This window comes from Vidua macroura, chromosome 18 (genome assembly GCF_024509145.1).
Source record: "Vidua macroura isolate BioBank_ID:100142 chromosome 18, ASM2450914v1, whole genome shotgun sequence".
In the NCBI taxonomy this organism is placed as follows: Eukaryota; Metazoa; Chordata; class Aves; order Passeriformes; family Viduidae; genus Vidua; species Vidua macroura.
This window is the reverse complement of record NC_071588.1, coordinates 7,568,122-7,586,311: the sequence shown is the minus strand read 5'-3', so window position 1 is coordinate 7,586,311 and position 18,190 is coordinate 7,568,122. Positions and strand designations below refer to the sequence as shown.

Genomic DNA, 18,190 nt, shown 5'->3' with positions numbered 1-18,190 from the left:
CTCACTTAAATTGGGACACACTGGAACGTACCACATCAAAGTACTAAATGAACAGGTAGTCTCACTCTTCCTGCCAACCATTCTCTGCAGCTTTCTGGAAAACCAGGGAAGTTTCTATTAAATGTAAACCTGCCTGCTGTTCGGTGCACTGCCCAAACATTGGATAATCACAGGCAGAACTGACACAAAACCAGCTCTGCCTACAGAATAATAGATTTCCTGGGAACACAGATCTTGCTGTAAAACTTGAAGTTGGACTTTAAAATGTGAGGTAGGACAACATGATCTGGAGAGAAGTAGCTCCCTGAAGCCTTAGCTGGCTAAACACACACACAATAAAATCACAAATAAATCTATTTTCAAATCAGAAAGAAAAATAAGAGATAGGGACCCTAGTGTGTAGCAACGAATGAGATACTTTGCTGCAATGAATAGAGGGAGCACACAGACATTTTTCAAGAGGCAAAGGGGAACATTACACAGCATCAAACTGCAGCCTGTCCCATATTCACTACCCTACAGCAATGTCCTGCATTCATAAAGCAGCAGAAAACCATATGAGAAATTCTACAACAAAGCCACAGCAGCCACTACCACAAAACAACTCTGACAGCTTCTTTGAAACCACTTCATCGCCTTTAAAACACTTGAAAAGATCCCAACCCAACAGCCATTTTGTCTAGGAGAGTTTTCAATTTCAATGCAGCTTTCTTATGGTAATATTATGCAATTAAAAATTGAGCTTAAAATTACCCATGTAAAAGATTCTAAGCAGAAGCTGACATTTACTGTGGAGGTTGTTCATGCCTATAGAAAACTCTGAAAAGGTCAGTGTAAATGTAAATAAGGACAGATACTTCCTCAGGAGTATAGAAATTTCCATCATGTTAGGGCCTATACCCATTTCTCCATGTAAGGCAATGTTATGAATGCCCTGATGGCTTTTCATGGACCATATGAATCCAGAGCTTGATCTAGAAATAGGTCTCCAAACTTCAGTGAAACTACTGGCAGCAAATTTTCAGTGTTTTAGGGAAAGTAGGATCCAGCCACCCAGAAAACTGCCAATACAGTTTACTGTCTGTGGGTTTAATCTCAGCAGTGTTTTCAGCAAACAGGGATGTTAGATTTGGAAGGCACGTGCCTGTTAGAATTTAGCTATTAAGCAAAACCTTGCAAAACTGCCCAAATCCAAGTCACACGTGCATTTCCTAAGTCTTACATTTTGGAGGCTATCACTAACCTGAAATACTCTCCTGGGAGCAGCGCTCATGTTATTGAATAAATGGGATTAGGTGTCATGCTTCTGACATACCCAGTTTCTCATTCCTTGAGAAATTCTGAACACACTGCCAAGAACACAACATCTCAGTCATTCTTCCCGCTTCTCTCTTCTCTCACACATCTGCAGGTTGCCTGGTGTGCTCCCTTGTTTTATTACTCAATGTGAAAAGTAGCCCCAAAAGGGAAGCGGGAAACCTGAATCTGCAAGGAACGCAGACTTCCTATTTCCTAAGCGTTTAAAGGTCACTGGGGACACTCCAGGTAAGGCAGATCCTTTCTCTAGACCTTCCTCTTGCCCCCTCACACTCTGAGTGAGTCTGTGGAGATCTTTTTCTTGCTCATTGTTTTTAAGCTCTCAGCAGGATAACATGCAATTATATGCTCAATCGTGATTACAGATCTGCTGGTTGTGATTTTAGAAGTCTCAAAACAAAAGTAATTAGATGAAATGTTCTTCCTGGCTTTGTAAGAGAGGGACAAGAAGAACTGACATCTCTAAATGGAGTGGACTTGCTAGCATGAGCAAGCTAGGAAGATACTGCTTTAGTAATCAGGAAATCTCATCTCTGTTCCCAGCTGGGCCACTGAAATGCCCTCTAACTGCACAACTCACTTCAGCAGTGGTACCCTCTTTCCCTCCCCACATGAGTTCAGTCTTGCTTTTATCTAGAGCTGGCCTGCTCAAATGGACTGTCACAGTGTGCTGGTACTTACTCTTTACTGAGGCTACTGGTAAAAAACACCACAAAGTTGCTCTAGACATCTCCGACAAAAGCAACAGGAATTTTAGTAAAGAGATGGCAAGGTGTGCAAAACACAAATGAACTGGGCATGAGGTGCAAGGATGCTCTCCACATTACCTCCTTCCAGATCTGCCTGAACCAGGGTCTATTCCTGCACAGACAAGTAACATTTCATACTATTACAGACTTCCAATTTTCCCTGTGATCAAGACACAGAAAATTCAGGGCTAAAACTAATGGTCTGTGAGACTGAAATAAAAATGCTCTCCTTTCTACCACATACTGATCAACATTCTCACTGATCATCTGGAAATGCCTGGGTCAGCAATCAAGCTCTCAGTGGGTTCAGAGCAACCAGCAGCTGGATTGACATTGCTTTCTAAACCATGCAGAAGTAAGGTTCCCCCTGCCTCTAGCTGACAGGTAAATTTAAGTGACTGCTTTACCATGTAAAATGCCTGCCTCTGAGTTCAAGGTCATTCTTCTTCAATCCACAGTTAGAGGTACATGGCACATTAAGTCCTGTAATTCCCCTGTCATGGTGGAAAAGGGGGGCAGCTTTTAAGCCTGTGCAGAGCACTTGGGGTTACAGAAATAAATATGGCTTCACATAGCAGCTTTCACAGTCAAGACATCTCACAGTGGTTTACAAAGTAATGAGTCAGATAATAGGGCTGCAGCAGCTGTGCAGGTACACTCACTGGAAATTAATGCTGCAAAACCAGAAGTCTTAATTTTTTGATTCTCTTTATTTGTTCTTCTACAAAACATGATGGCAGCTTCAGCCCAACTAATGAGCATCAGTGGCTTCTGCAATTTAAAATGCCCAGGTTATTTGACATTCCAGTTTGTTTTAATTTCCAGATTAACTCTATGATTAAAGCTCTCCATTAACTATAATACTGTTCAGGCAAAGTGGAAAAGATGCATGTACCTGCCTGTCTTGGCTGCACTGTAAGGAAGGTCTCCTTGCCTGATCTCTACTACCACCATTTGCAATTAGTTCAGAATCACACAACTATCTGATTTTCATTCCCCTTTCTCTGCCCCACCATTAGCTGTTCTAAGGAGACCCTCAAAGGCTGATTATCAAGTGTTCTGAGGATTCCATGGTTTATTGCACTGGCACCAGTAAAGTATATGTGTAAAAAAAATATTTTTATTTGAAACAAGCCGTATCTTGAGGTGCAACCTAACACACTCAATTTTGTATATATGCTCCTTTCTCAAGTTCCATGGGCAAATGGACTTTTTCATTCTTCTTCTCATCTGAGTCACCTAATCACCAGTTGTGGATTATTTTGGAAAAATGTGCTGGTTTTATGTAGACATACTTTTCCTGGCTGACTCTGTAATCAGTTAATGAGAGTTACACAAAACAACTAGGCTGAAAGGGAACGTGGGAGGTCAACTGGGCCAGCTTCCTGCTCAATGCCAAAATTAGACCAAGCTATTATGCTTTTGTCCAGTCAGGTCTTGAAATCCTTCAATGATATAAAGAACCCTTCAAAACCTCTCTGAGGAACCTGCTCCATGCCCAATTATGTGGCATTAGTCTCTATTTCTTTGGGCAGAAGGATACCAGATGCTTTCAGCGAGACTCGAGTAATGTCTGTCTAGTGCTGAGTTCTGAATGCACCGAGTCACCTCAGGCTCTCAGAAATCCACATTCTGGCTACCCCTAAAGCACAGCTTTCAGAACACTCACCTGTAACTACCTTCTTTGCTTCTGCTCACACTACTTCTGGAAATCTGGAAAGGGATTTAAATCAACATTACACCATTTTGCTGCCTCGGCTGTTCTGAAACTTGCTGCAGTTCTCTTAACTTGTCAAGCAGCTTCGTCAGCACAACTTTGCTGCAGTACTTTTGATGGACACCAGAGACAACCGTAACTTCGTGCAACAAGGTTTTTGTAATTGATTTTGACATGAAACTTCATCTCTAAATTCTGACAGAAGCTGAGTTCCTCTTCCCTGAGCTTCCTGGCGATACTGGCTGGGCAACCAGGACAACTTTCAGATTCGCACCCCTCTTCAAAGGATCATCTCATTTTTTACGCTTATGCTAAAAGGGGGGGGGGGGGTAACTCGGAGATTTCACTGTTATGGTTTCTTAACTGAAACTAAGTGGCATGGCAAAAGCTGACATAATGCAACAGTGATGGATCGGTGGATGGAGTGAGTCTTTCCCTGCAGTGACTGAGCCCCAAGACTGAGGCAGCTACTGTTATGAGGGATAAGCACCCTCCCATCAACTCCTGCTTTTACTCCTGGCAGGTTTTCTTGGCACATTCTCCTTTTATAAACAGTCCTGGAGCAGCATCTATATAATGAGCTATGCACTGTAATAACAAGCATTCTATTTTAGAGTAACATTTAGAATTGCTTGTAGAATAGAAATGCTAAATGGGATATGCAAAAACATACACACAACCTAAAATGTGGGGAGGGAAGAGAATTTGCCATTCTCAGCAGGGCAAACAGTACAGGAAAAGCTGTGAAAATTAAAAACATATACCTTTCCAACATTAACTATTCTCCATCAGAAATATTAGCCAAGTGGAAATGACATGAAAATTCAATCAGTGGTTGAAGAGTTAAGATGCTGCACTGCCAGAGAGCACACACTGCTATAATGGAAGTAAATGCAGCTGGGCAGTAAAACTTACCAAGGTTTCAAGTTATGCACTGGTTTATGTATACACTTTTCTATACAAAGCATCATAAATAATGCAGTTGAACTTCTCAATTAAAAAAACACAGTAAGTATAATTCGCATATTGAGAGCGCAAAGCAATTCACAGTATTAAATATTTGCAAATTTCTCTCTGCAACATGAACGTCTCAGTTCATTCCCACAGTATCTCACTAGGGCAAACCTCTACCATCCACCTTTAACTGAAATTATGGTTTTATTTCATTTTTATATCACTGTACTGCTAGCAATAGCTGGGATACAGCATACTTCACCAGAATTCTGCTGTTTTTACAAACATACCACATACCCTCCATTTGCATTGGTTATCACAGAAGCAGTGAAAACACTAATTATTTTAGTGAAGGTAACTATTCTAGCTATTATTTTGGTGAAGTGATTCTTCTAGTGAAGGCAGTGGAACTAGCAGGCTCTTCATGAACAGGTTCACTACAACCCCAGCAACTGAATGCTATTAACTTGCTTAAGGCCACTGAGAAAATCAGTAGCAATGCTGGACTGGGAAAATCAGACTCTTCTCCTTCCAGTTCTGCCTTTAGCTGAAGCTCCAGATCACTCCATCTCCTTATTAGCTGCTGTAATTACCATGTGCTCTAGTGGAGCTCCTGCTGTTTAGTTTTTTATAGGCTACTTTATTATGCAAGTATATATAGGCTCTTCCTGTTTGAGATGCCTAAATCTCATTTTCTGTGCACTTAAGTTGGCCACAAACTCATATCAAGCTGGAAAAGGAATTTACCACCTGGGATTCCTGTCTTCTGAAGATACTGCTAGTTATTATAATAGATCTACATCCCTGGGTGTCAACCTCAGGCAAAAAGGAGCTGGAAGCTGACTACTGGAGTCTTTTTATAGTCCCATGAGAGCCACAGGTCAAAGGACCTAAAAGAGGGGAGGGAGAATCTTGCCTCCAACTTTCATCTTTTCTCCCTCATGTGCTAAGGGAGACTAAACATTTGAGAATGCAAAAGAAGGATAAAGAAGAGGAATAGCTGTTGACGTTGATTCACTATTTCCAAGATAACCAAAGTATCTTAGAAGTGAGTCAGCTTTTTCTCATTCAGAAGGAAAAGTCTGAAATTATTCAGAAGCAAAGCAGTCATCTTAACTCATCCTGCATGTGACCTCTAGTTGTTAAGACAGATAGAAGACAAAGGAAAAATCAGGAGTTCTATAGGCAAACACATTATAGTGGAGCCAAACAGAGATGGACAGGAACCACCACCTTATGACTTCAAAAAGAGTTTCAGCTTCTATAAATACAGAGCTGAATGGAATTCTCATATCATTACAATTGCTCCTCCTGTCTCCCTCTCCCAGCAGTTGTTTCCCACTGGTCCCTCAGCTTAAACTTCATGACCTAAACCAGAAAGACATTCACACTATGAAGTGTCCATGCTGGAGTGGGGAGGTGCTAGTGGCATTTAAATAGCACAGTTGAAATTTCTTCTTGGTTCTATATCCTCCATGTAGCAGAACTATTTCAAGTCCCCAGCTCAAATCTTCCTGACACAATCCCTCACCTGGGCCATTTACAGCATAGTCTACTCACACAAACACTGTGCTTTCCCTCAGTCAGCTCCAAGAGCTTTTCTGTTCCACAGATGCCATTTCACCCCTACCAGGAATCTAGCCTTTCTTATCTGTAAACACAGGTTTTGCCTGGATGTCCCTATGGATGAAGCAAGGGACTGGAAGCCACAGCTCAGGGCTGCAATGTCAGGGCATTCTCTGAAGCCAGAGAGCAACAGTTTGACAAACACAGCAGCAATTACCAGGAGGCAAAGCCAAAACTATTCTTCACATTCCTGAGCAGACAGATAACACCAGAGCTGGTCCTGTAACAGTCTCGAATTCCTCTCATATGATTTTGTGGAATAACTGAACACACAGCAGAGCTGTGAGTCTCAGCAGCACTGCTGTACACAGTTACTGTACCGGGTTTCAGTCATATCATTTAGTATTTCTCCCAGAAAAGTATTTTTTTCCTTAGAGTCTCCAAAGTAAGAATACTGTGGGATAGAATTGTATTACCAAGTGAAAAGAATTAGTGGCAGAGACAGAACAGTACCCCTGGATCTCCAATTCACATCCCAACGGCATCCCCCCGATATGATTTTTGCGAAGCCTTCAGTTTCAACCTTAAAACTTACAATTTATGTTCTGCATATTTAAATTTAACAGATGGATAAGAATCACAAAGAAGTTTTCACCTGTAGAGCACAGCTCAGCAGGCCAGGAAGCAATTCATGTATGTGTCCACCAGCTCTGAACAAATAAGAATACTGAACGTAAGAATCAGAGGAGATTATGACAAAAAAGGCAGAGGATTCCAGAACAATTAGCAGTCAGCTATGGAAACACTGTGTACACAAGAAAGGAAAAACCCACAGGTGCCTGCTCTGAATTCCTTGAAAATATAGGGAAAAAGAATGGGATTTTAAAGGTACCAGATTAGAGAAAGTTTGGCAAGTGCAGGTTCCATATGGGAATTTTCCTATTCAAGGCAATAAATTTTCTCTGACTCAAAGCACTGGAAGACAGATGAGAAACCTTTCACTGCTTTGTACATTATGAAAAACACATGGGACCAAAATGAATACTCAGCTTAGGAAAGCAACAGAAATAAGACATACTTAATAATTCTGATCAGAATTCTCAATAATGTGCATGAAATGCTCAAAAGATGTTAATACAAGAACATGTTACTTGCTCTCACAGAGGAGATCTTCCCAGTCCCTGAATTTCCAGCAGCAGGAACAGGAGGGGTGTGGATAGTGCCATTAATCAATCAGTTCTACTCACTTATTCACAATACGACAATCAAAATTAATGATGGAAGGGAGCTGGAAAGGGCAGGTGAGTGCTTGAGTCAACTTGTCAAGATTTAAAGAAAGCAAATTAAAGCAGCAGTGAAATGCGAACTGCAGCCAATCTTAATTACAAACTAAAGCCAGAGTAAAGTGAAGTTTCTCTCTCCTTCTACTACATGTTGCCTTTAGCTGAAGACAAATTGCTGGCACTTTTGTAATCTACTAAGTTAAAGTCATTACCCTGACAGTGCCAGGAAGTCTAATTTCCTGGAGCAGTAATACAAAGATTTATAAGGGAATTTAAACACTTGCCTTCTGGAATAGAAAATCTATCATCAGCATGAGGCTACATGGAAAGTGACTAAGAATTTCAGATAATGGAGAAGAAGAAATTCACCTGCTGACAAGTTCATCCAAAATCTCATTCCCTGCCTACATAGGCTGCTGACCAAGGGTAAGTGTACACACAAAGCTGAGCTTTCAGATAAATTCAGCTTGTCTTTGCTGTCCCCACTGCAACAAAACAGACTTCTTCAATTACAAGCATTTTTAACACTAGTTCAGTATTTCAGCATAACCCTCTCCTAAACTTATGTTCCCATTAAAATGGAATTAAACTTAAGTAATCAAAAAGGAAAAGAAAAATTAGTAAGCAGCTTAATAACTGCTTTCAAGGAGAAAATGAGCTAGCTCATCCACCAGGCTGAAATCTACCTGCATGTCTCGTTATGGCTGAAGATTTTCAACTCCCTAATGAGATAAACTGAAATGAGAGCTGAACTTCAACACCCAAAGCTCCAAAGAGCAGCTACTGTTCTGCCCTCAGACCTATAAGCACAAACAACAAGCCATAAGATTTGCTTAAACCAGACAGCAGAGAGGTCTGGATTTAATTAGGAATAACCTAATGCTGATTCCACATGAAAAAACTGTTCTACTCTTCTGGACTTTCTCCTCCCATACTCCAGCACTGAGGAACAGAGGTGGACAGTCCAACACCTTCACAGAGGAGGATTAAACACTACAACCACTGAAACATATTTGGGGGGCTGACACACATCAATCCTGATTCAGTTCAGAAAACCTTATTGCAGAGGTAATGCCATCTGAGACACTGCCTTCCCCTGCACAGATATGATTAATCCTCATCTTCCCCCAGTGCCTGAGCCTCCTGCCACTATTCCTGCTCAGAAGTTAAGGACTCTGTGAACACAGCACAGGAGTTGTACTATGCTACGTATTTAATGTGTACACAGGAGAAATCAGCGCTTTGGTAGTGCAGAAGGGAACACGCTGCAGAGGAGGCAGCCAGCACCACTATTGCTGACCTACTTTAGACTGGGGAAGGGATTTCAGTAAGGCTTCCCCCCCCCACCAGAAGCAGCAATTTTTGAAAGTTCTAAATTTAGCAAGGTTCTGAGGACAGCATTCATAATTTCTTGTCAGTGCTGTTCCCTTCTCTATGCAAGCTCATATCACTTACCCCCAAAATTTATGCTGTCTTTGACTGCCAGGAAAAAAAAATATGCTCCTTTCAACAAAGAGGAAACAAGAAGCTTCTCTTTCACAATCTTTCCTCATGAGGACAAGAGTACTCTGGACACTGCCAGGGCATGTACATTAATTTTTTAATATCAGATGAGACAGCTTCTGAAAGCACTGCAAGTTGTCCTGTCTGACATTATCCAGTTTACCACAGATAACAACCCTGAACAAGAAGCTTTCCCCTGCCAGAATGCCTAGCACATAAAATTATTAAAGGCTTAGAAATGGTTTCAGGGCTGCTCAAATGATGTGCTGCAGCAAAACCTGATTCCCATTAAAAAACCAGGAGCCATCAGGAAGAGACTCTAGTTCATCACTCTGAAAAAGAGAACTGCCTTCCTTCATTCATTCCTCACCAGAACAAACAAATTCCGGGGGGGGGGGAATGTGAAATACTAGCATTTAAACTAGGTTACAACTCACAGGACCCTTTGGATTGTTCAGGATATGAGGATGCTCCCAAGATGTTGTACAGCAGGACAGATGCTCTGAAGGACTGAGAAACCTCTGCACCCTGCACAGACACTAGCCAGTCCCCACCCACAACCGACAGAAGTTTCTGGTTTTATGTTTGGCTGCAGGACAGGCAGATTCCTGCCATTCAAGTAATTTGGAGCCAAAATTAAGTTTCCAGAACTGATAGAAAATAGGTCTGGAGTAGTCTGCTGCTACTAGTCCATGGTTTTTTAAGTGATCACAAGCATACTCTCAATTAAGCTCAGTGGTCATACCTAGGAGTATCTCGAAGGGAAACCATGATGTCAAGTTCTTGAAACGACATCTTTAGACACACCAGATAAGCTCCATGGATGATGACTGTAAGATTACAGTAAACTTAACAACACTACATCCCAGTATTTGTTAACTACCACAATGTTCATTTGCTGCATTGAATGAACAAATCTTATTACTGCAGTTTCACTTGCTCACAAAGATTCCAGCTGAAAACTCACTTTAAAATGACTTTAATAATACATGAAAGAGATTAATCTATAATTGTTGATTTTTGAAATAGCACTTCATCATGTCACTCAATCTGAGTGCTTCTGATCATTAAAACTTGCATGATTTTTCCATCTCGGTAACGAGGTTCTACCTCAGCTGAGAGCTGATCTCATCAGAGTCAATTATATTCTATAGAAGAGATCTGGCCAGAGTTCTTAAGGGTTTTAAAACGGCAATTTTATTGTTTTTATTTCAGTGAACAATTTAAAGTTCAAGCAACCTTGTTAGAACCTTTACTATCCAGGAATTCTCAAGTAAATTAGATGCCTGGCAGGAAGCTACCAGCAAAAAAGTGAACAAAAATGCATCAATGTCTTCATTTTTTTACTCTTAGCACACAAGTCAATAGTTACTTTTAAAATATGCCTTTTTTTCCGTGTCAAAGTGCTTCTTTCAAAATGCTGTGGGATTAATCTCCTGACCTTATCTATCATGAGATATGTAATCTATTTGACTTCGATAAAATGGGGGTATCTCAAAATTATCAAACAACCTCTTCAAGAGTGTGAGATTTCTAGCAATTGAATATAACAAGCTGTGTTAGCTCAGAGATAGATCCATCTCCCATCAGATCTGCACATCACTGCTACCATTAACAGAGCCACATGAAAGCATTTAAACTTATTTTAAAGAAAGCTATGCAAGATACATTTCCTTGCAGAAATTCTTGATTTCCATCTTTTCCCTCTAGTGGCACCGACATTCCAATTGCATTTAGAAAAGAACGCAAACGCTGAAGCCTTTACTATATTTTGCATTCCTTTCTTTTCCTGCATCCTAAAGGTGTCTCCTTGCTCTGCACTGTTATCAGCTCCCAAGCTGAACTGATGGCAGTCAGTGAAGGCTGATTAGAAGTATCCTGCAGCTCTCTAAACAGGATGGTACTGTACTGCAGCTTCTGAGAGGTTCATTAATATCTTGCATTATTTCACAAGATACAGAAGATCTTGTGCAATAATGCACCAAATGAAATTCAGTGTTTAGACATGAGACTAGAGACTGCATTCACTATAAAGGGTGTCTGTAAATAGATTAATCTTCATCTTAGGATTAGGTTGCATATCATCAATCAGAGTTTCACTGTGAATTTGAGCGCAGCACTATGTATGTATAATTATTACACCATTACTGACTACCAGCACATCTCTAAGGATCTCAGACATGGCCTCTGTTGTTGCTCTCAGTTAACACCAAGGAAATTGAAGCACAAATAAGTGGACTGGACCAAGGTCAGTGTAATTCAGGTATCCCAAATCCATTGATCTCTCCACTGAGTCAGATTGTCTCTTTACACTCTCCAAAATTCTCTAAGTGATGTGGGAAGAGTTTAAAATTTTTCTTCTGAGGAATACTCAGGTAGTTCTGGGTATTCAGAGCTCATTAAAGTGAGGCTGACAGGGTGGCACGGCAGCAGTTGCCATGACAATGGCTGGATCTTTGCAGAGACATTGCACACACTTCAAATCAAAAGCCGTGCAAGTCTCAAAAACACTACCCAATGCTCTAAGAATTCTGACAAAATCCCAAATCACCTCCTAATCTCCAATTTAAAAAAGTACCATGCATGCAAGAAGGGAATGCAGATTGTGAAAGATTCCACCTCTGCCAGAGCTGAAATACAAAAGCACAATGCAGAAGAATTTTCCTGTGAACCTCCCAGATTTTGGAAAACTGCAAGTACCACTCACTACAAGACAGGGAGGAATACTGTGCTCAGGGGAAGACAGACTATCAGTAAAGGCAAAAATCTCCAATCCCTGCTGTTACCCAATTCCAGAGAACACTGAAGAATGACAGAGATGCCAGGGAAGAGAAAGGGTTAGTGCCAAGCACCCTCACCAAGTGCGTTTCAGAACTCCTTACGGTCAGGTGTGGTGCAGGTGAGTTGCAAATGGAGCTGTAGAGGAGGAGAGCCTGTACTCACCCCTCTCTGGAGTTACAATCACCTAACACCAAATCAGACAGGTTTCTACAAACTCCACCAATTCAGCAGTCTCAGATAAAAATTCATATCCAGTATTCAACACTAGATAACAGCATGCACAGATATATCCATTATCTCATTTAACTGGCTACAAAAGAAAGATCAGCCTGATATGCTCATGTCTCAAGTCCCTTTTAAGTGCCTCCAGCTCCCAATCTACTTGTTATTTCCAAAAGCACAAACATTAGCATTACCTTTTGCTGCTTCAGACCGCTTAGGCAAATCAAGTGTATCAAAATTCCTGTCCAGATCTCCATTCTTCTTTCCTGTGCAAAAAAAAGGACAACAGATGGAGAAGATTGTCAGTATACTGACAGGTAAGTTACTGTCATGTGCATCTACAAGATAGGAGAAGATACAGACCCAGAATATAAATTACAGACTGCTATCCATAATTGTGTGTATCTGACTCGCAGTCCAGCTGCACAGCTGTGGTTTCAGCATGAGCAAACTTAGGGACAAACACCCGTGCTGCTTTCAGGTTGATCTTCAAACATTCTTAGCACTAGTATTTCAGAGACTCTTAGGAGTGCTTTAAACCTTGAAAAATTGTGCCATTTCCCGTCTTGGCAAAGCTGTGCCCCTCCATCAGAAGCCCAGTGTTTACTTGTTGTTTTCACAGATGAATCTTGACCTGAAGCTTAGCTCAAGCAAAAACTCAGCAGCAGAGCAAAAATAACAAAGCTTTGCTTTGCAGCCTCTACTCTCAATGCAACAACCAGGCAGGAAGACCTAGATTTAATATATTGTACAGACAGCAGCCAACAACTTAACCTTGAATTGCCCTTCAATCGACAAAGCGTCATTTTTGCTATTTATTAGAAGCTAATGGAAATAATTCCATACTTTTGCTAAGAAACAGTATCAAACTATTACATCAGCTTTAATTTATACAATCTTTACATACAACAGAACAAAACCTGCACTTTTAGTTAGGCTGAGAATTCAAGGTTATGTAAACACATGGGGAGAGAAGGGTTAGTTTCCATGCCCCCAAGGAGACACACTGCCTTGGGTGAGCCCACATGGATGCTGTGGGATAAGCAAGAACCTTGCCATCAGAGGAATACTGGCAGCGGGGAGAGATATTTAGAAGGCAGTGCAAGAATCTGCATGGCTTCTGAGGACAGCAGTGTACAACTTAGCTTTCCCAAATTATTCTGAGAGGATAAAAATCAAGTTATTTAGACCCTCTCCCTCCAGAGCAGGGAAGGCAGGTGCAATGGGATGAATTTAGGCAATGCAATTTAAGCTGCCAGAAGTGGCTTCTGCACAGGGACTACCAGGCTGCTAATGGAGGTTTTACAGAAAGGGCTGGAAGCTCCACCAGTCAGGCTGCTTAAAAGCAAACAGGAAAATGGTCCTTGAAAATGTAATGGGGAGATTAGTCTGAGTCTTGTCTGCCAACAGGTCACGAGATAGGAAAGGCCAGTCCCTGCCTTGTTACAGCAGGGGGTTGGTACATGCACAGCAAATTCAATGGGTCACTCTTGACAAAAGGATAAAAATACTCACTACTTTACAGAGAAGAATTAGAGCTTTTAAATACCATTATGAATATTTAGGAATAACATTAAGAGGGAAACCCCCCCCTTCAAGGTAGTATTCCATCCTCTCCCTTTCTTTGGAAGAGGATGGAATCACACCCTTTTCTTTTGAAATGCCAACACAGGAATACCAGCCAACTTCAACTGTTGTGCAAAACATGCACCTAGAAGTTCTGCTGATCTGAAGTAATTTCCCTAACTGAAGTACGTAGAAGCCCATCTAAGCAGCCAAAAGGTCATGCAGCCAGGTACCACAGCACTCCTTGAAAGGTATCTTTTCTAAAGGAAGGGACAGGAATCAGTGAAACTTCACAGCCTTCCATCATTTTTTTGCTCTGTGAAAGAAGCAACACATTGCTTGGGGAATGAAATACCAGAAAGAAGTGCTGTACATCACCAAAAGACTTTGCACTTCATAATGGCAGCTGAACCCAGTTACTGGCTGCAAACCCTTGTTGACCCTTAGGGCACTGACAGGAAAAAGCAGGGCAGAGGGAATTAAAAGGAAAAAGCATTCAAGGAAGGAAGTCAGTGTAGGGAAGATTACAGACTTAAAGCAGACCCATAATGTGACTCCATCTTATCTACAAGTAGGACAAACTGTTTTTTCACATGACCCCAAATTTCATGTCTCTGCCATTAGATAGTTTAAACCTCAGAACATATTCTCAGAGAGCCAGCCAGACCTTACTTGACACAACTACTCATTTCAAAAGTTCTCTCTATAATTTAAAGGTTGGTTTGGCACTTCTACCAGCCCTGCAGAACTGAGATGGCACAGTAAGAGCTCCCTTCTTCCCAGTGGCAGTGTTTAGTAAGCACTGTGTCTGTGCACAACTTATTAAGGAGGAATTGTCCAAGAGCGCAGTGTTGGCTGCTATTTTTGAGCTGGGAATGCCAAAGCAGCTGCCTATTTACTGACCCATCTTTCATAAAGACAGCACCCTCCACCTGTGCTCTGGGCTCCTCAGTTGCTGTCTCTCCTTTTCTGGGCCAGACAGCAAACACTGGCTGGTTTGTATCTCGGCCCTCTAAGGAACTCCCACCTCACAGGTCAAAGCCCGTCTGTTCAAAGCAGAAGCTGCCAGCTGCTTGCCAATGGCAGCAGTACAGAACACAGAACTCTGACCAAGGGGATTTCAACTCTACAAATTACTTGCTTAATCAAATGGATTGTGTTTGGAAATACCCCAAGCACCTACATTTCCAGGGCTTTCCTATAGAGACAAGGTGAGCAAGCTGCAAGAATGCTCCAAACCAAATCCAATCCAGAAAGCAAAGGTTTCAATCTGAGGCCCAGCAGCTATTTTTCCTATTTGATTTTCACAAATACTGGGAAATTTCTAAAAAGGTGACCAAATGTAGCAATTCAGGAGTCCACTGATTAAAACTTTCTCAGCCATCCCCATGCATCCCTGATAACACAAGAAAATCAGCATCACTATCAGATTCTGTAGCTCTGAACACCCTGCTCTGTCCCTTGAGTCTGTGCATTTGTTCACAACAGGGATGTGAACACACACACAACCCATGTGGCTGGGATTTGTGTGGAGCACACCATTGCCTGGATCTTCACAATCGGGTTGTGCACCACAGGGATGCTGAAACCACAGCACCAGCTGCGCTTGCAGTAGGAGAGAAGTTTAAGATCTGTTTTTGTACATTTCAATTTCCACCCATGTCCAGGTTCTCCAGGTTTTCTAGCCTGAGGTGTGTCAGAGAAAAGCCAATGCTGGATGAGAAGCACAGCTCCAAACTTTGCCAAGAGACAGTTTTGAACGTGCCTGCTGAAAGGCCTGTTTTATGAGACCTGGCTGTACGATTGGCACAGCACTCTGGTTTGGGAAAATTGCCTGACATGAGACTTGCTTGTGCAAGATGCAATTTACAGTCTCTGAAACAGAGGGATTAAAATTCTTCCCCTCTCCCCCCTTGCTACTTTTCATTATGTAATAAACAACCAAAATATGACCTTCAGCATTTTTTCCATCTGTCAGAAACTCGGTACAGACTCTGAAGTGTGACCCAGCATTATTAACCACTAATGTTGCTGTTGATCTTCCTCAGATGTTGTTTTGCTTTACCGTATAATCAAACCATGGTGCAAGACAGACTACTTCTGCTGAAGGATTAATTCCCAAATGCTTTCTCTTTCTGGTTGAAATAAAAGTTTAAGGGAAAGTGCTTCTTCATAACAATCCCACCTTATCCTCCCCGCTGTTCAGTAACACAGCCACTGAGCTGGCCACAAAGGAGTGACAGAAACCAAGGGCTGAGCTCTGTCCTGCCAACAAGTCCATCTTCCACAGCCTCACCACTCACAGTCCAAAAATCAGTGCTCTGCAGAACACTGCCCAGCACCATTTGTTGGTTGGTTTTTTCCCCTCCCCAACATTTTTCCTTTGGTCCAACCCTCCAGAACCCATGAAGTGAATGAAGCAAGTGTCACAACCTGAAAATGCCCCTGCCTTCACCCCCTAATCAGTCTCAGTAATGGAGTCCCCCAGGCACCCACAGCCTATCAACTTCCCAGCCAAGGGAAGCTTTAGTCTCAGACTTGTGTCTTCCAGGTGCAATTTTACTTACTGTGCTGGGATGAGAAACTGAAGCCTATTCCCTGAGACAGGTACTGGGGTAGCTTTCTCCAGCTCCTGTGTGTGCCAGTAACAGAGCTGCAGCAGCCCAGGCACGTGCCCAAGCAGAAAAAGTACCAAGTACCCCTGAGAACACGCACCCAAGCTGCTGCAGCTCACGGCCCCTTCCAGCCCCCAGAGCAGCCAGCAGAGCCTTCCATCTGACAGGCCTGGTAACACAACCCACACCTGGGTGTTCCTGCTCTCCTGGGATTAGCAGACCAGCTGCACAGCAATCCCCCATCTGCACTTACACCAAGAATGAATAATTCCTTATGTTTTCCATTTGTGGTATGGAAAGACCAAACTGCAAAAGCTCCCTCAGAGGATTTTTCCACGGGTGCTGAAACAAACAGGAGGATGCGCTGGTGGAGCAGAGAAGGTGGATGAACAAGACCTCGATCTCAGCTCTTAGCCTTGCATGTGAAAGCCAAACAAAGCATGTTATGGTGATGATGAAAAGAAAGTATTGCAGACTCACCTTGATTGAACCACTCCTCTAATTACCAGAAAAGCAGCAAAAGGAAAACAAAAATTTACAGGATGAAGAAAATACAAAGGAACAGTCACAAAGAGGCAGAATTTCATAGAACAGGTTCAAAACCTGAGCATTACAAGACTACAGAAGTTTCATCAATTAAAAAACCAAACCATGTTCTCCCTTTTGTTCCTCCTAAAAACCCCCAATCTTTCTTTGCACAGCCTTTTTTTTTTTTTCCTTTCTCTTTTTATTAAATGAAAAGGTGCTCACAGAATTGAGGGGACAGAAGGATGACTAGCCCTTTGCAGAGGTATTTGAAATGCTGTGATCAATGACCGTGAAATAAAATAAACATGGAAACACTGCGAGATTAAGTGAACAAGAAAGGAGAGAACAGATAGATTTTGAAGTTCTAGACTGAGAAAATTAAGGTAGGTTCAGACCAGTATCCACATAAATTTAACAGCGAGACAAGGGAGCTCTCTTTATGATTTTAAAAGCACATTTATGAATGGATTTTAACTTTTATTTTTTAAGCACAACAGTCATCTGAGACTCCCTATTCTTTTGATCTACATCCTACCAACTGTGAGCTCAGCATTATCACCAGTTGATTTCCCTCTGGGGAACAGCACACTTTCAAAAGAGCATTGCAAAAAGGTGAAAAAACCATTAAAATGTATTGTCATTTCCTGCCAAACACACAGAGCCAAACCCAAGCTGTCACTGAGTGCCTGCACTGCTTGCTGCAATCCACGGGCTCATCCCCAGCATCATATGATTTTGAGACCGACTTGCCCAGAAAGACGTGACCTGGTGCTTCAGCTGATGCACAGAAAGCACCCGGGTGCACAGCCCCAGGAGAGGAGTCCCTAGGTGGGCACAGGCAGACACCTGGTGTGGGACACACACCTGAGAGTGCTCCTGTCACTGCCATCGAGGGGGTGGAGGACAGGTCTCCCTCAACACAACATCCTCTTCCCACAGGCCACTCAGAGCTTTTATGGCTGAAAGTGTTTCCATTGAGTGTGTTGCTCTCAAGCAAAGCAACAATATGGACTGCAAGTGGCAGGGAACAGGCTCGAGTCCGCACACATGCAAGGTTTCCAAAGGGTATCACAGGTTCAGTCACTCCCTGTGAGAACAGGCTGGCCAGGCAGGCAGAATTACTTCTTTAGTTTTCCCCCCAGTCTTTAGAAGATTCCCATCAATTTTTTATTTTAAACAGTTTAAATGTAGTTGATGACAGATTAGTCTGCAAAAGCAAGTTCACACTGTGATGACTTCCCTAACACATATGGAAACACGTAATATTTTAGTAACTTGCGCAGGTCAGATCAAAGACTAATGTGCAGCACACAGTTCATCATGTTCAAACAACTCCACATCAGCTCTTTAGGGGCAAAACCCTTCCTTGTACCTGGCTATAAATAATAA

The 18,190-nt window shown here is 42.1% G+C and overlaps 1 protein-coding gene across 5 annotated transcripts in view; it reads right to left on the bottom strand.

Annotated features, from left to right (window-relative positions):
- ARVCF (ARVCF delta catenin family member) overlaps positions 1–18,190 on the bottom strand; it is a 164,248-nt gene that overhangs the window by 30,622 nt on the left and 115,436 nt on the right. For all 5 annotated transcript variants that reach the window (XM_053994030.1, XM_053994031.1, XM_053994029.1 and 2 more), the window contains exon 8: positions 12,287–12,358. In XM_053994030.1, the coding sequence (XP_053850005.1) occupies positions 12,287–12,358 (72 nt within the window). The remainder of the gene's footprint in view (positions 1–12,286; positions 12,359–18,190) is intronic.